The 13,984-nt window shown below is 44.7% G+C and overlaps 1 protein-coding gene across 4 annotated transcripts in view; it reads right to left on the bottom strand.

Annotated features, from left to right (window-relative positions):
- The window catches only part of PPFIA3 (PTPRF interacting protein alpha 3), a 624,634-nt gene that overhangs the window by 135,196 nt on the left and 475,454 nt on the right, over positions 1–13,984 (bottom strand). For all 4 annotated transcript variants that reach the window (XM_040327613.1, XM_040327612.1, XM_040327615.1 and 1 more), the window contains one exon: positions 1,046–1,268. In XM_040327613.1, coding sequence (XP_040183547.1) covers positions 1,046–1,268 — 223 coding nt within the window. The remainder of the gene's footprint in view (positions 1–1,045; positions 1,269–13,984) is intronic.

Genomic DNA, 13,984 nt, shown 5'->3' with positions numbered 1-13,984 from the left:
TTTACAGAGAAACTATTCTGTATATGAGTTTGAATTTGAAGGGAAATATCCTGAGTGGTAATTGAGAAATTCTATGATCACAGGTTTCATCAACTTTGTAATAGCAATACAAACAATACCGTTAGTAAAAATAAATAAATAATACTTTCATGTTGTAAGTGCTGGCTGTCTGCTGGCCATCTCTGTCAATGATTTTCTGAATTCTCTGCCTGCTTTTCAGCTTACTGCCTTGCTGTCTGCAAGCAGTAAATCCTGTACAGACTTTGCCTCCTGAAAGACCTCCTCTCAGGACCGCTGTAGTTCAGAAGACAGGCTCTATGAAATGTGTGACACAACAGTGCCTACTCACATGGTATAGTGAATACGCATCACAGAATTCAAGGAAGTAAATGTGCAGGGATCTTTACTAAGTACGTTTACAAACGTTGAAAAGATCATTTAGATTTAAAGGTGTAGAATTAACCGAAATGCAATGTGAAAATGAATATATAATTGTACATGTGGGAACCTGATTTGGAATCTGTCTGGTGCATCATATAGTTTACTCTGAAGGAGGGGGTGTCTGTCAATAGTGTTACCTATCGCCAGGGTGCACATAAAGGGAAGGTTGCACCAGAAGGCTATAAGGGCACATTCAACTTTGTTTTGAGAGATAGCCATATAAAATATAGGCTAAAGCTTTCTAAGAAATGTTGGGCAGAAAGCGGAAGGAAACCTGGTTCCTAAAGATTTACAATATTCGTTTTTGTGCGTTTTTAAAGTAATGGAAAGCTTTAGATCTTTAGACCATTGAGGGCTTTAGTTAAAGTCCTCAATGGTTTGGGGAAAACATAATTAGGAGGTGTGGGATCATGACTGACAACACTAGATGGGCCTTGTGCCCTGCAAATGTTAGGGTGGGAAAGGACCTGGGTCTTTTGGAAAAGGGCCAAGTCTCCTTTTCTTTTAGCCAACACTAGGTTAGTGATGAAATTTGAGAAAACATAAAAAAACTGATTTAAAACATTTACTAGAATAGAAAATTTAGGAGGAAAACAATACTCACAAATTTCTCGCCCTCTCGAGCTGGACTATGGGGGGTAATGCGTGGGGTGGAGTGTCCACTACTGGGTGGAGAGGGGCTGGCCAGAGTAGAAGTGGTGACAGAAGTTGGAATAGAACTAGCTGAGCGGTAACGTCCCAGAGATCCATCAAGAGTGCCACTAGTAACCCTGCTCTCTATCTCCTCTGCGCGCAACTCAGTAGTCTCCTTCTCTTCCTGTATAAGCCTGGCAAAAAGACAATGTAAAAAAAAAATATATACCATTTACTATTTTATGTTTTTAGCACTGACACATTTTGTTGTACTTCACAATCATAAGAAAAATACAAAATAAATAAAAAAAGGATTAACATAATGGTAAGAGATCTCCACCTAAACTTTATATCATCCAGATCTAACATAATCGCCTAACAAGGTTTTCTGGAATAACACAATTGACAGCAGGTGCTATTAAATGGGGGAATACAACAATAATGGTAATAAATGAGGTAAACAAGTAGTGGAGAAAGCAAAATGTATTGGCTGGCAAGGGGCTGAATATAACTGAGGCATCTAGGTCAAATAGATGTTTTATGATTATAATCACCCTTAAAATGTGTTTTAAAGCAGACTTTTTTTTAAAATAACTGGTTGTAAAAGCATTTACCCTAATGCATTTCCTGCTAAATATCCCAGCAATTGTATTGCCCCCTCATGCCCATTATACTTAACTGAGTCCTATTTTCGATCCAACACTGTGCCCGTCTGCAGCGGTGCTCTCCTTTTCGCTGCTGTCAATCAAATCCTGTGAGGAGGGAGTGGGGGCGGGGCTTAGCCACGCTATGTGTGTCTATGGTCACACACAGCCTGGTATGGGAGCAAGCCCTCAGGTATACCACTGTATGAAGCGGCTTCCTATGGGGGCGCATGGAGAAGCAAAGTAGCAGAGAGCACCTGCAGGGGACCGCAAAAGAGGAAGTTTGGGACACCTCTGTGCAATACCATTGAACGAAGCAGCTAAGTAAAACATGTTTATTGTTTACAACTGCTTGAAACAGAAACCATGGTTATGTTTTTTATGCTTGCACGGTTTTGGTCCCGTGCAAGTTTTTGATTAATTCCACTGTACAATACTGTATGTTAAGTACATGATTTTTATACACTGATAATGCAAAAAAAATTAAATTATATTTATAGATACATAATAAAGTGCATCTGAACTCAAAGGGTACAGATACTATGTTATAGGGAGCATATAAAAATGTTAATCATACCTAAGTAGTACCTTGAAAAATGCATTTTGTCTGCAATTCTCTGGATGAAAAACAGGGGGCACCTTTTGGACATCAGCATTTTCAGTCTGGGGAGGAGGGGAATGTTGGACTTTCTAGCATATTTAGATCACTAGACCACTAAAGCCCTGTACACACGATCAGTCAAAACCAATGAAAACGGACTGAAGGACCGTTTCATCTGTCCAAACCGATCGTGTGTGGGCCCCATCGGTCAGTTATCCTTCGGTCCAAAAAATAGAACTTGCTTTAAAATTGAACCGATGGACGCCTAACCGATAGGTCAAAACCGACGGTTAGTATGCAAAAGCATCGGTTAAAAACCCGTGCATGCTCAGAATCAAGTCGACGCATGCTTGGAAGCATTGAACTTAATTTTTCTCAGCACGTCGTTGTGTTTTACGTCACCGCGTTGGACTCAATGTTTTTTTTTAACTGATGGTGTGTAGGCACATCAGACCATTAGTCAGCTTCATCAATTAACCGATGAAACGGTTCTTCAGTCCGTTCTCATCGGATGGACTGATCGTGTGTACGAGGCCTAAGAATCTGAACTCCAAATTTTCCTTTTGAGATGAAGGTTTTACATAAATAAAAGGTGATCATTGTAAGCGCTCCTGTCAGTGGTAAATGGTTTGTCTTGTCTCTGTAACTGATATACCTGGAAAAGAGCCTATTCTTTAATAAAAATAAAAAAAAGACTTAATGTTTCAGCTGGATATATTTTTTCTTTGTTAGTAACTTTTTTAAACATTCCAACTAGAGTTGAGCGAACCCGAATGTGACGGTAGTAGAAAATATCCCCGTCAAGCATTCCCTTCTTCCCATAAAAGAAAATCACCCAATATTCCACGAGTAGGAATATCCCTGGAATCGCCGAATAATCCATACATGAGCCAAAGCTTAATGCTGGAACAAGACACATTTCTTTAGATAATGACATCAGTGAAGTTAATTACTACAACAAAGCAATCAGAATAATTAACATGAGCCAATTATCTAATCATTTAGCCTGACGATACAATACACATCTCTTAAGGGTAAACACAGGTCTTCTTCACACACACAATAGATCAATTACCCCTTAGAATAGAGAGCTGGCTAGTGATGGGACGTTAGCATTTCAACAGTCTGTTATGCAGAGGAATGAGTCATTCGGGCCCACATGAAATCACCTTCTACACATAACACACGGACATTAAAATAGCAGGGAGAGAATTAAACTGAATCATATAGGCAATTGCATAAAAGTCCTTCACAATGGCCCCCCTTTTTCTCCCTGCTCCGGCAACTCGGTTGGACTTTTCCTGGTCCAGTAGGGTTGACGGGTTCAGAGCATTTAGTCCGAGGTTAACTCCGTTTGGTGTGACAATCCATCGGCATTCCCGTTTTGCTTGCCTGGGGGATAATGAATCGTAAAGTCATAGGGCTGTAAGGCCAAGCTCCAGCGTAGCAAACAGGCGTTGTCCTCTGAAACCCAGTTAAGCCACACCAAGGGGTTGTGATCGGTGATGAGAGTGAAAGCCCGGCCATAAAGGTAAGGTGTGAGCTTTTTGAGTGCCCATACCAAGGCCAAACAGGGCTGTCTTTTCCATTGGGCACGCTGGGCAGTTGCCCGGGGACCCCACTTGCCTGGGGGGCCCCCATCGCCAGCCCAGCGACCCCAGTAAAAAATTGTGGAGAGCATCAGGTCAGAACTGTAGAACTGTATCGTGTCTACAGTCTCTGAGGAAGAGTCTGAAGAGGAGTCAAGAGTGGGAGCGCCGCCGGGATGGGGGTCACGGGAGAAGTCAGACATGAGGAGACAGTAGGATAAAACCAGAGCAGCCATGCTGGAGCCATCTGACTGAGCCGTGCATGTTTCACCTGAGAGGAGGTCAGTGATAGCGCCGCCAGGCCAGTCTAAGGGGCGGGTGGTTGCTGATGTAAGGGGGGAGTGAATACAAAAATATTAGTGACCCCCCCCTTACCTTAGTGTATTTTACTACGGAAGGTGGTCTCTGGTAACCAGAGTGCCCCACACATCAGAGTTCCTGGTGTTCCCCTTTACATCAGAGTCTGCAGGATTCCCCCTTACAGTGCAAGGACCCTGATGTAAGTGGGAACTCTGATGTAAAGAGAAAGCAGTGAACTCTGATATAAGGTGGTCTCTGGTCACTAGAATCCCCCTTACATCATGATCTGCAGCGTTCCCCTTTGCACAAGAGTTCCCTTTCACTGTAAGGGGGAATCCTGCAGACTCTGATGTAAGAGGAAACTCTGAGCAGGCTGGGTTATAGTAACCTAACCTTCATGTCAATGAAGAAATTTCTAAAACTGTAATTTTAGGTACTTTTTTTGCAGTGCCAGTAAAAAAAAGTGGTTCTGCCAGTAAATTTCATTATTTTTGTCAGTAAATTTTCGTGCACGATTGTGTAGACAGGGCCCCAGTGCACTGTATTGCCCGGGGGCCTATAATGCTCTTAAGATGCCACTGAGGCCAAACACTCTTTTTCAATGGTGGCGTAACTGACCTCCCTTGGCAACAGCTTCCGACTCAGGTATGCCACCGGGTGGTCAGATCACACGCCGGTCAGTCCCCAAGTCTTTGTGCGATCTGCAGAGTCACCAGAAGTCAGTGTGAAGACGGCGGATGGGTCTGTGCGCCGCCATCTAGGTGTCCCGCTATGGGAGGGGGCAGGTTATGACTCTGAAGTGACAATCACAGGAGATTCATAAAAATAAAAATTGATATGTGTTGAAATGCTGTTGCACTGGTGCTCAGAGCCCGGGGGGAGGGGGGGTTGGATCAGTGCCCCATAAGGTCAGCCACCACCTGCCCCCTCCGCAGCCGCCGGTTCTCCTCTGAGCTTCTCCAGCTCCATCTCCAGTTCATGGAGCCTGGGGGGGTCGGCCTGCTGTGACCTCAGGCGGTTGTTCTCCTCCTCCATGCGGCTCATGCACTTCTTCAGCTCCATGTACTTACGGATCAGCTCCTGCTTGCTCATGTCCTGCAGGCTTTCCACGTGGTACTTCTCGTAGGTCTCGGAAAAGTCCTTCTGCAGGAACTTGGTGGTGTTGTAAGGGGCCACCGGTTGGCCCTTGGCGAACATCTCGGCCCGCATCTTGGACGCCGGCTGCGACTCCCTCTCCTCCAGTCGCTTCTTCTCCTCCCAGGTCAGCTTGTTATACGGCTTCCAGGACCTCTTCTTCTTGGAGAGTAGCCGGCGGTGCCTCTTTCTGCCCAGCTCCCTCCAGGGCCCCTCCGGCTCATGGCTGTCGCCCACCCGGCTGTCTCTTAATCCCCGGGCGGTTTTTCCGTTACCCATGACCAGCTGACAATGGTGTTTCCTGTTGTCCGTAATAACAGATTGTACCATGAGGGCTTCGTAAAGGGTGCCCAATGGTTCTTCCTGACCCAGCTCCTGGGGATCCCAAGCCGAGTCTACACAATGGGCTGCTGCTGGTGGGCGGTACCCAGGTCGAGACCAATTTGACCTGGTGTTATCGTCCATGGGGCAATTCTGCTTGAAGTGACCCAGCTGTTTGCACCGGAAGCAGCGTTGTTCGTTGTCCTCCTGGCGTGGATAGCGAGGGCTAGATGTCACCGGTCTGTTAGGAGGTTGGTATCTAGCGGCTGGTGGGTGTGAGGGCACCGTTGGTCGTGGAGGTTGTACCCGTGGTGTGACCTGGTTCGTCTTGCAAGTATCCGCATATTCATCCGCCAACTTAGCGGCCTCTGGTAGAGTCATGGGCCTGCGATCTCTCACCCAGTCTTTGACATCCGTCTGGATGTGATTGTAAAATTGCTCCAGGAGCATTAGTTGCAAAATGTCCTCTGCGGTGGTGGCCTGGCTGCTGTTAACCCAGTTAGAGGCCGACAGGGATAACTGGCATGCCCATTCCACGTAAGTCTTTCGTGGTTTTGCGTGAGTCCCTGAACTTCTGTCGGTAGGACTCTGGGGTTACTGCATAACGAGCCAGGAGCACTTCTTTAACCCTGGCGTAGCTATGGATCTCCTGCTCTGGCACGGCCCGGAAAGCACCAGAAGCTTTGCCTGACAGTTTGCCTGACAATATTGAAACCCACTCTCCTCTAGCTATTCGGTGCAGGTTACATTGTCGCTCAAAATCTGCCAGGTAGTTATCAATTTCACAGTCTTTTTCATCAAAAGCTTTAAAAGCGCTAAACGGAATCTTCCTTGTGTCTGCTGTGCTGTACTCACTGTTTGGAGAATGTGCGGCTGCTTGTTGGACTGCTGCCAGTTTTAACTGTAGCTCTGCGTCTCTTATTTGTTTAGCCTCCTTCGCTAACAGGTCCATCACTTTCAGCACCACATCCGCCGTTGGGTTCGGACCGAACCATGCTAGCTTCTCTCTCATTACCTTGTTGGCTGGTGATTCCTCCTCCTGAATCACTGGTGTCTCCATCTCTTGTACTGCTGGTGTTGCTGCAACCAAGTTCTCCTGGTCTAGCTCCATTAATTCTGCTATGATGACCCGCTTGGTTTTGTTGCTAGCAATCCTTCCACGAACTTCCAGTAGTTCTTTCAGTGTATTTCTTTTAAGCCGGGTGTACCAGCCTTCCATTCACTGTTCCCAGTGTCTGCTTGGAATCCTGGTGTAAAGGAAAGTAGAAGGGAAAATCCCGCTGCTGCCAACCAGTTGTGACGGTAGTAGAAAATATCCCCGTCAAGCATTCCCTTCTTCCCATAAAAGAAAATCACCCAATATTCCACGAGTAGGAATATCCCTGGAATCGCTGAATAATCCATACATGAGCCAAAGCTTAATGCTGGAACAAGACACATTTCTTTAGATAATGACATCAGTGAAGTTAATTACTACAACGAAGCAATCAGAATAATTAACATGAGCCAATTATCTAATCATTTCGCCTGACGATACAATACACATCTCTTAAGGGTAAACACAGGTCTTCTTCACACACACAATAGATCAATTACCCTTTAGAATAGAGAGCTGGCTGGTGATGGAACAATAGCATTTCAACAGTCTGTTATGCAGAGGAATGAGTCACTCGGGTCCACATGAAATCACCTTCTACACATAACACACAGACATTAAAATAGCAGGGAGAGAATTAAACTGAAGCATATAGGCAATTGCATAAAAGTCCTTCACACCGAACTGTAAAGTTCGAGTTCGGTAGAGGGAAGACTGGGCTTACCCAGTGACGTAGCAGAGGGTACGTCAGAGGGTGCAGGGTCACGTGACGGGTGGCCCTGCCTCCCCTATATAAGTAATGTCACAGCTTCAGCGCGTCATTCGCTGGGCTGTGTCCAGCGGTGAGAGGAGGTCGGCGATGCTGCGCTCTGGATAGGTGGATCTTCTCATCGCTGGAGATCACCCGCACCCGTCGCTGTTTTAGGACAACGTTGGAGCAGGAAGCCGGGAACGAGTGGATTATCACCGCTGGAGTTTTTTTATTTATTTTTTATTAATAAAGGACTTTATTCTACGGTGTTTTTTTTTTTTACAAGAATTTACACTTCCTTTGTGAAATGGTAGGGGTACAATGTACCCCATTACCATTTCACACAGGGGGGGTCAGGATCTGGGGGTCCCCTTTGTTAAAGGGGTCTTCTAGATTCTGATAAGCCTCCCGCCCGCATACCCCCACAACCACCGGGCAAGGGTTGTGGGATGAGACCCTTGTCCCCATCAACATGGGGACAAGGTGCTTTGGGGGGCACCCCAAAGCACCCTCTCAATGTTGAGGGCATGTGGCCTGGCGCGGTTCAGGAGAGGGGGGGCGCACTCTGTCCCCCCCTCTTTTCTGCGGCCGGCCAGGTCAACGTGCTCGGATAACGGGTCTGGTTATGGATATTTAGGGGGAACCGCACGTGATTTTTTTTTAAATTGACGGCGGGGTTCCCCTTAATATCCATACCAGACCTAAAGGGTCTGGTTATTGAATTTGCTGGGGGCCTCCGCGCATTTTTTTTTCAAAAAGTCCATGTCCTATTGACTACAATGGGGTTCGGAGTTCGGGTTCAGGTTCGGGTTCCCGAATCCGAACTTTTTTTTTAAAGTTCGGGTTTGGACCCAAACCCGAACATCCAGGTGTCCGCTCAACTCTAATTCCAACTAAAGATTGGGGTACTAGTCTCAAATGTGACTTTCAGGGCTTTGCTATCGGCACTTTCCAAACTTTTGTGTACTGTGTAGCTTTCCAGGTCCAGAGCTGTGGCATGACCTCTGGTATGACCCAGCCTCTGAAGATTCTCTTTGTGAGTAAAGCCTTTGGACTGAAGCATAATGGTATTTTTTCAGCCTAGCTTTGGATGCCCAAACCTCACCTTACTGAACTGGTAAACTGCAGATTGCCTGTGGCCTTCACACACTGGGCCCTACACTGTGGCACTTTCCAGACTTCTTAATGCTATGTCAGTTAGCCACAGAGCATTCTGTGGCAAACCCCATACATAATGCATGAGAGTCAGATACGCCTTTATATGCTGACATATCCAGATGTATGCTCTTCTTCAGTGTACTTTGTTCTCCTTCCTTTGTTGGTTTAGGATGTGGAGAAGCCCTTGTGTCTTTCATATATACAGCACAGGTGTACTTACTGGTATAGCATAATAAAATACTTGAGGACTATGGAGTTGCCAGCTGTCCTTTCTCGATGACTGTCTTGACTTTTGGTGGATGGGAGGACTCCACAGCTTAGGCACCCAGATTGCGACTTCCAGTTTTTACCTAAACTCCACTGCTTTAAGCGATGCATCGTTTTGTTTGAACTGCCTAATACTGTGGACTATATACAGTACACGCTACTACATCTACATGATAATTGCATTTTTGAGGGAGTAACAGTATTGGATGCAGCATTTAAAGTAGTATTGTTATAACACATGAACCAATAAAAGCTAGACATAACGTAAAGGGGTAGTGTTGTGCAGTAATGTTACATCATGTAAGAAAAAGAATTGACAGTAAATACAAACATGTTATTTAAAACCCAGATGACATCATAGACACCACTATTTTTCAAAACACAGTTTAAATCCTGCTTATTTATTCTGCAGAAGAAAGCCACTGTTTTCTATCTAAGGTCCGTCGGACTTCCGACAAAAAAAGTCAGATGGAGGCTCCACACGGCTAGACTTTCCGAGAATAAAAGCCCCTCTGACTTTTTTCCTCGTAAAGTCCAGCCATTTGTACGAGGCATTAGTATCACTTGACCCTCCCTCCTAGATTGTAAGCTCTAGCATTCAGGGCCCTCAAATTCTTCCTGTACTGAATTTTATTGTAGCTGTAATGTCTGCCCAAATGTTGTAAATTGCTGTGCAAACTGTTGGCTACATAAATCCTGTATAATAAGAATAAATTGTTGCCTTCAATAGCTACTTACAGAGAGCAACAGACTGCACAGTAATGGCTCCCAACAGTCCCTCTTTTGGAGGGACAGTCAATATTTGGAAACCAATCCCCCTATCCTTCTTGCCTCCCAAACCATCCCTCTTTTACGTCTGAAACGGAAAACTATACAACTAAACATGCTATATTGCTAATATAATTTTTGTTATGCAAAACCTTCATGTCCACATTGTGAAAAGCACAGCATTGGTTATTTTGAAATGTTAGTATAAAGGAAAATCATGGTGGAATTTATTTTTACTTTATATATCAGTAGTATGCTTTCAGTACTCATTGTGGTTTAGGTGCAACCAAGGCTGCAGTCATACTTGTTCAGTTTTATTCTGGGTTTTTAACTTTAATGAAAATGCAGGTTGTGTGTTCAGGAGAAATTTTACATTTGTTAGTTTCAATTCGCATGCATTTAGCATAGGGTGATCAGACATCCCCGGTTACGGGGACAGTCCCCGGTTTGAGGACACTGTCCCCTGGCCAAGTCTGTCCCCGGATTGGATTTGAACAGGGGCTGGGGCAATTTCAAAGACAGTCAGTGCAGAAATAAAAAAAAAATTCTAAATTGCACCTCCCCACCTCCGCTACTCCTACTAGTTTAGGGGGGTATTTTTTCCATTATTTGTGCCCCTTTCTGATGATCATGTGTCGGTCGGAGTGGAGGGAATATTCCATCAGTTTCGGGTGCATGCCCATCCAGCTCCACTCGCATGTTCTTCTGCCTTGGCTCAAGTCCCAGCCAGCCTCCTGCCTGCTTCCCTGGCAGAGTGATCTTTCTCCGCTCCCCACCCAGTAGTAGCCGGGGGCCCAGAGAGTAAGACTCGTCAGGTTGTGAGGTGGGCGACGGGCATAGAGTCGCTGATTGCCACCATTACTAGTAAAAAAAAAAAAGATGTCCCCGGATTTCATTTTAAAAATCTGGTCACCTTAATTTAGCAGCCTTAGCCAAATGTGATAAATGGATAGTTCATAGACAGCTGCCTTATGACTGGGACTTCTCAAAGTGGAATGCACAAACAACTAGAAATAAAAAAAACAAAAAAACACTTCTTTACTAGCTGCAGGTAACTGTATTGGAATTTGTACAGGACGTTGAGGAGAGCAATCTTGCAGTGTGTATTAACTCACACATGCCAATATACACATAGCCATGAAAAAGAGAGTATTTAACTACCGTAGATGATAATATAAACATAGCCATATGAATTAGGCAGGGTCTCGTCATTAAAGGCAACAGGTAAATTATAAGAGTACCCTGTCAACACTAAACCATGTCCACTAATGCTCTACCTAAAAAGAAAGAAGAATACACCTACCGCTGTTGCTGCCCCCCACTACTGATTGCTACTCCAACCAAAATAAATGCTCCTTTGAAATCTTCTGCAGAACCCAAATTTTGGTGTGTCAATCTCCTTGTCCCTTACAATAACTTAGGCCTCGTACACACAACCATTTTCCTCGGCAAAAACAAGCAAGAAAACTGCTTCTTGCCGAGAAAGCTATTCGTGTGTACAAGGCGTTCAGGTTTCTCGTCTGGAAATCAGGCAAGAATCTTGACGAGAAAAAAAGAGAACCTGCTCTCTTTTTTCTCGTCGAGATTCTCGTTTGCCTGTTTCCATATGAGAAACCCGAGAGTGTGTATACTTACCTGTCACCGTGGAAACCTGCGCATGCTCAAAATGACTTTGACGCATGCGTGGTAGCTTCCACGGCATAGGTAGGGTGAAGCAAGATGGCGGCGACGGGATCGAATGTGATGAGCGCATGCTCGTCGTACGCGATAACGTCACAGCGTTCTTTCCTTTCAAGAGAACTGCGGTTCTTTTGAAATGAAAGACACTACACTCGGGCGGCAAGAGTTTCTTGCCAAGAATCTCGTCAGGGAAAACTACGGGTTTTTCCTGACGAGATTCTCGGTCTTGTGTACGAGGCCTTACTGGTTTAGCTTGCCAGACCTTACATTATATTACACAATTTTACATTCCAATTTTTTTTTTTATGTAAATGACTAACCCAAGATAAAATAAATTGGGTTCATACAAACAGAAATTTGTGCAATAATTCAAATTAGGCAAGTCTGTGAGCATAAAGGTGCTCAGTGACATTGCCTGCTGAAATTCAGATTTAGCCCAGGTTCACATTGACAGCGGGATTGAAATCGTGCGAGTTCATCTGAACGATTTCATTTCCGCATGTCAGTCCCGACTTCGGGGGTGATTTCAGAGACATCTGTGTGGGTTGCTGCACAGATGTCTACACAAATCGTACCCCAAATTCACCAAAAGTAATACAGAAACTACTTCTGGGAATCAGTACGGCACCACAAAGTCGGCGTCGCACCGATTCGGATATGTCAAATCGCATGCCAAATCGCTGCAATGTGAACCTAGACTAAAGGAAACTTCAAGTGATTGTTTTTTTTTATTAAAAAAGGAAGTAAACCCCGCCTGGTAATTTTTACCTACAGGTAAGATTATAATAAGGCTTACCCGTAGGTAAAATTAAGTATGTGTACCATTTAAGAGATAGTCAACCCTGAATGCAGCCAGTTATGTCACCGGCACTTGCACTCTGAAGGTCCGGCGGGACCTTCAGAGCTTCGTGCTGGAACCGGTGGGCTCACCGAAGGAAGTGACATCATCACATCTCTGGCCAATCACATAGCCGGAGCATGTGAACCTGGAAGAAAGACCGGGGAAACATGTTAGCCCTCTCAGCGGTGACAGCACAGCGCTGGAGGGCTTAGTTCCAAGGTGAGTATTTTTTTTTTAAACAACCGCAGTTTACAACCGCTTTAAATAATAGACATGGTATACTTTCCTGCTCTGTGCAATGGTTTGCACAGAGAGTGGTCCACACCTTCTTTTCTGGGTTACCCTGCCAGCGATCTTGGCCCCTCCTCTTCTTCGAGTGCCCCATTGCAAGCCGCTCTGGCTCAATCCCAAGCTGGGCTGTGTGCATTCATAGACACACAGGCTTTGACTGACAGCAGCAGAAGCCAATGGCTACCACTGTCGCTGAGTCTCCTGTGAGAAGAGCGAGAGGGTAGAAGAGCTGCTGCAGATGGGCACAGCACTGGATCAAGATTGGGCTCAGGTAAATGTATTCAAGGAGGGGCTTTGGGTGCAGCTTTTGAAAAATGTTCTACTTGATTCATGAAATTTGAGCTGGACAATATCTGCTGTGTTTTCTTATCTCTCTTTAAAGCACTATGTCCCATAGCTGTCTCCATTCTTCTGTTATCAGCCTGATAACTCCTGACAAGTTTTATGTCACATATGATAAAAGCGGCCTGAGTTTTGTGTTGGGGCGGATGCTATAAATAGATTAGAACAGCCCTGAACAATTCAAGGGACAGAGCTGAAAGTCTATAACTATGAGGAGAGGGGGTGTGTCTTTTCTGTATTCCCTGGCTTCACTGCAAGGTTAACCAGTAAAAGAAGATCTAACACGATGTGCACTTTCTAAACAGTATAAAAAGATGAAGATACAGTAGGGATCGAAAGTTTTGGCACCCCAGGTAAAAATTTGTATTAATGTGCATAAGGAAGCCAAGGAAAGATGGAAAAATTTCCAAAATGCATCAAATTACAGATTAGACATTCTTATAATATGTCATTTACACTTTCAAAATTACAGAAAACAAAAAAATGGCGTCTGCAAACGTTTCGGCACCCTGCAGAATTTATAGCATGCACTGCCCCCTTTGCAAAGCTGAGACCTGCCAGTGTCATGGATTGTTCTCAATCATTGTTGTTATGACTCTGCAATTATTCTGGGTTTGGAGAATATGGTTTTGGATCTCAGCTGCGGAGGCTACTCAGGGTTCAACCACCGGTTCACTCTCAATTTACACAGAGAGTTTGGGGTTTACTCATCACAACCTCCAGTGAGAAACAGGAACTTATAATCAAGGAAGCTTATTACCTCATAAGCTTAAATTAGCCAGCAAGCATTCAAACAGTCTCTTCTTATAATAACTGGCTAGTCAGCGTTAAATACAGGCAGTATGACTGTGATTAAATGAAAATAGTATTACTAATGCCTCAGTTCACATCCGGTGGTGTATGCAGCAGATAAACATAGTTCATGGCAAATAGACTACTGTTATTAGCTAGTTACTGAGGATTAGAACACAGTTCCTTTAACAGCAGTGAAGATTATACACAGTAGTATTTGCTATTTGTTAGATAGGGTACTTGCGGTTTTGGCTGTAGCTACAGGAGAAGGTTTCCAGGAAGATGGTAAACTGATGTCCAGGTAGCAGGGATCAGGGTAGAGGTGCTGGTTCAAG

This window comes from Rana temporaria, chromosome 10 (assembly GCF_905171775.1).
Source record: "Rana temporaria chromosome 10, aRanTem1.1, whole genome shotgun sequence".
In the NCBI taxonomy this organism is placed as follows: domain Eukaryota; kingdom Metazoa; phylum Chordata; class Amphibia; order Anura; family Ranidae; genus Rana; species Rana temporaria.
Note: the sequence above shows the minus strand (reverse complement) of the source record. Positions and strands in the feature narration are given on the sequence as shown.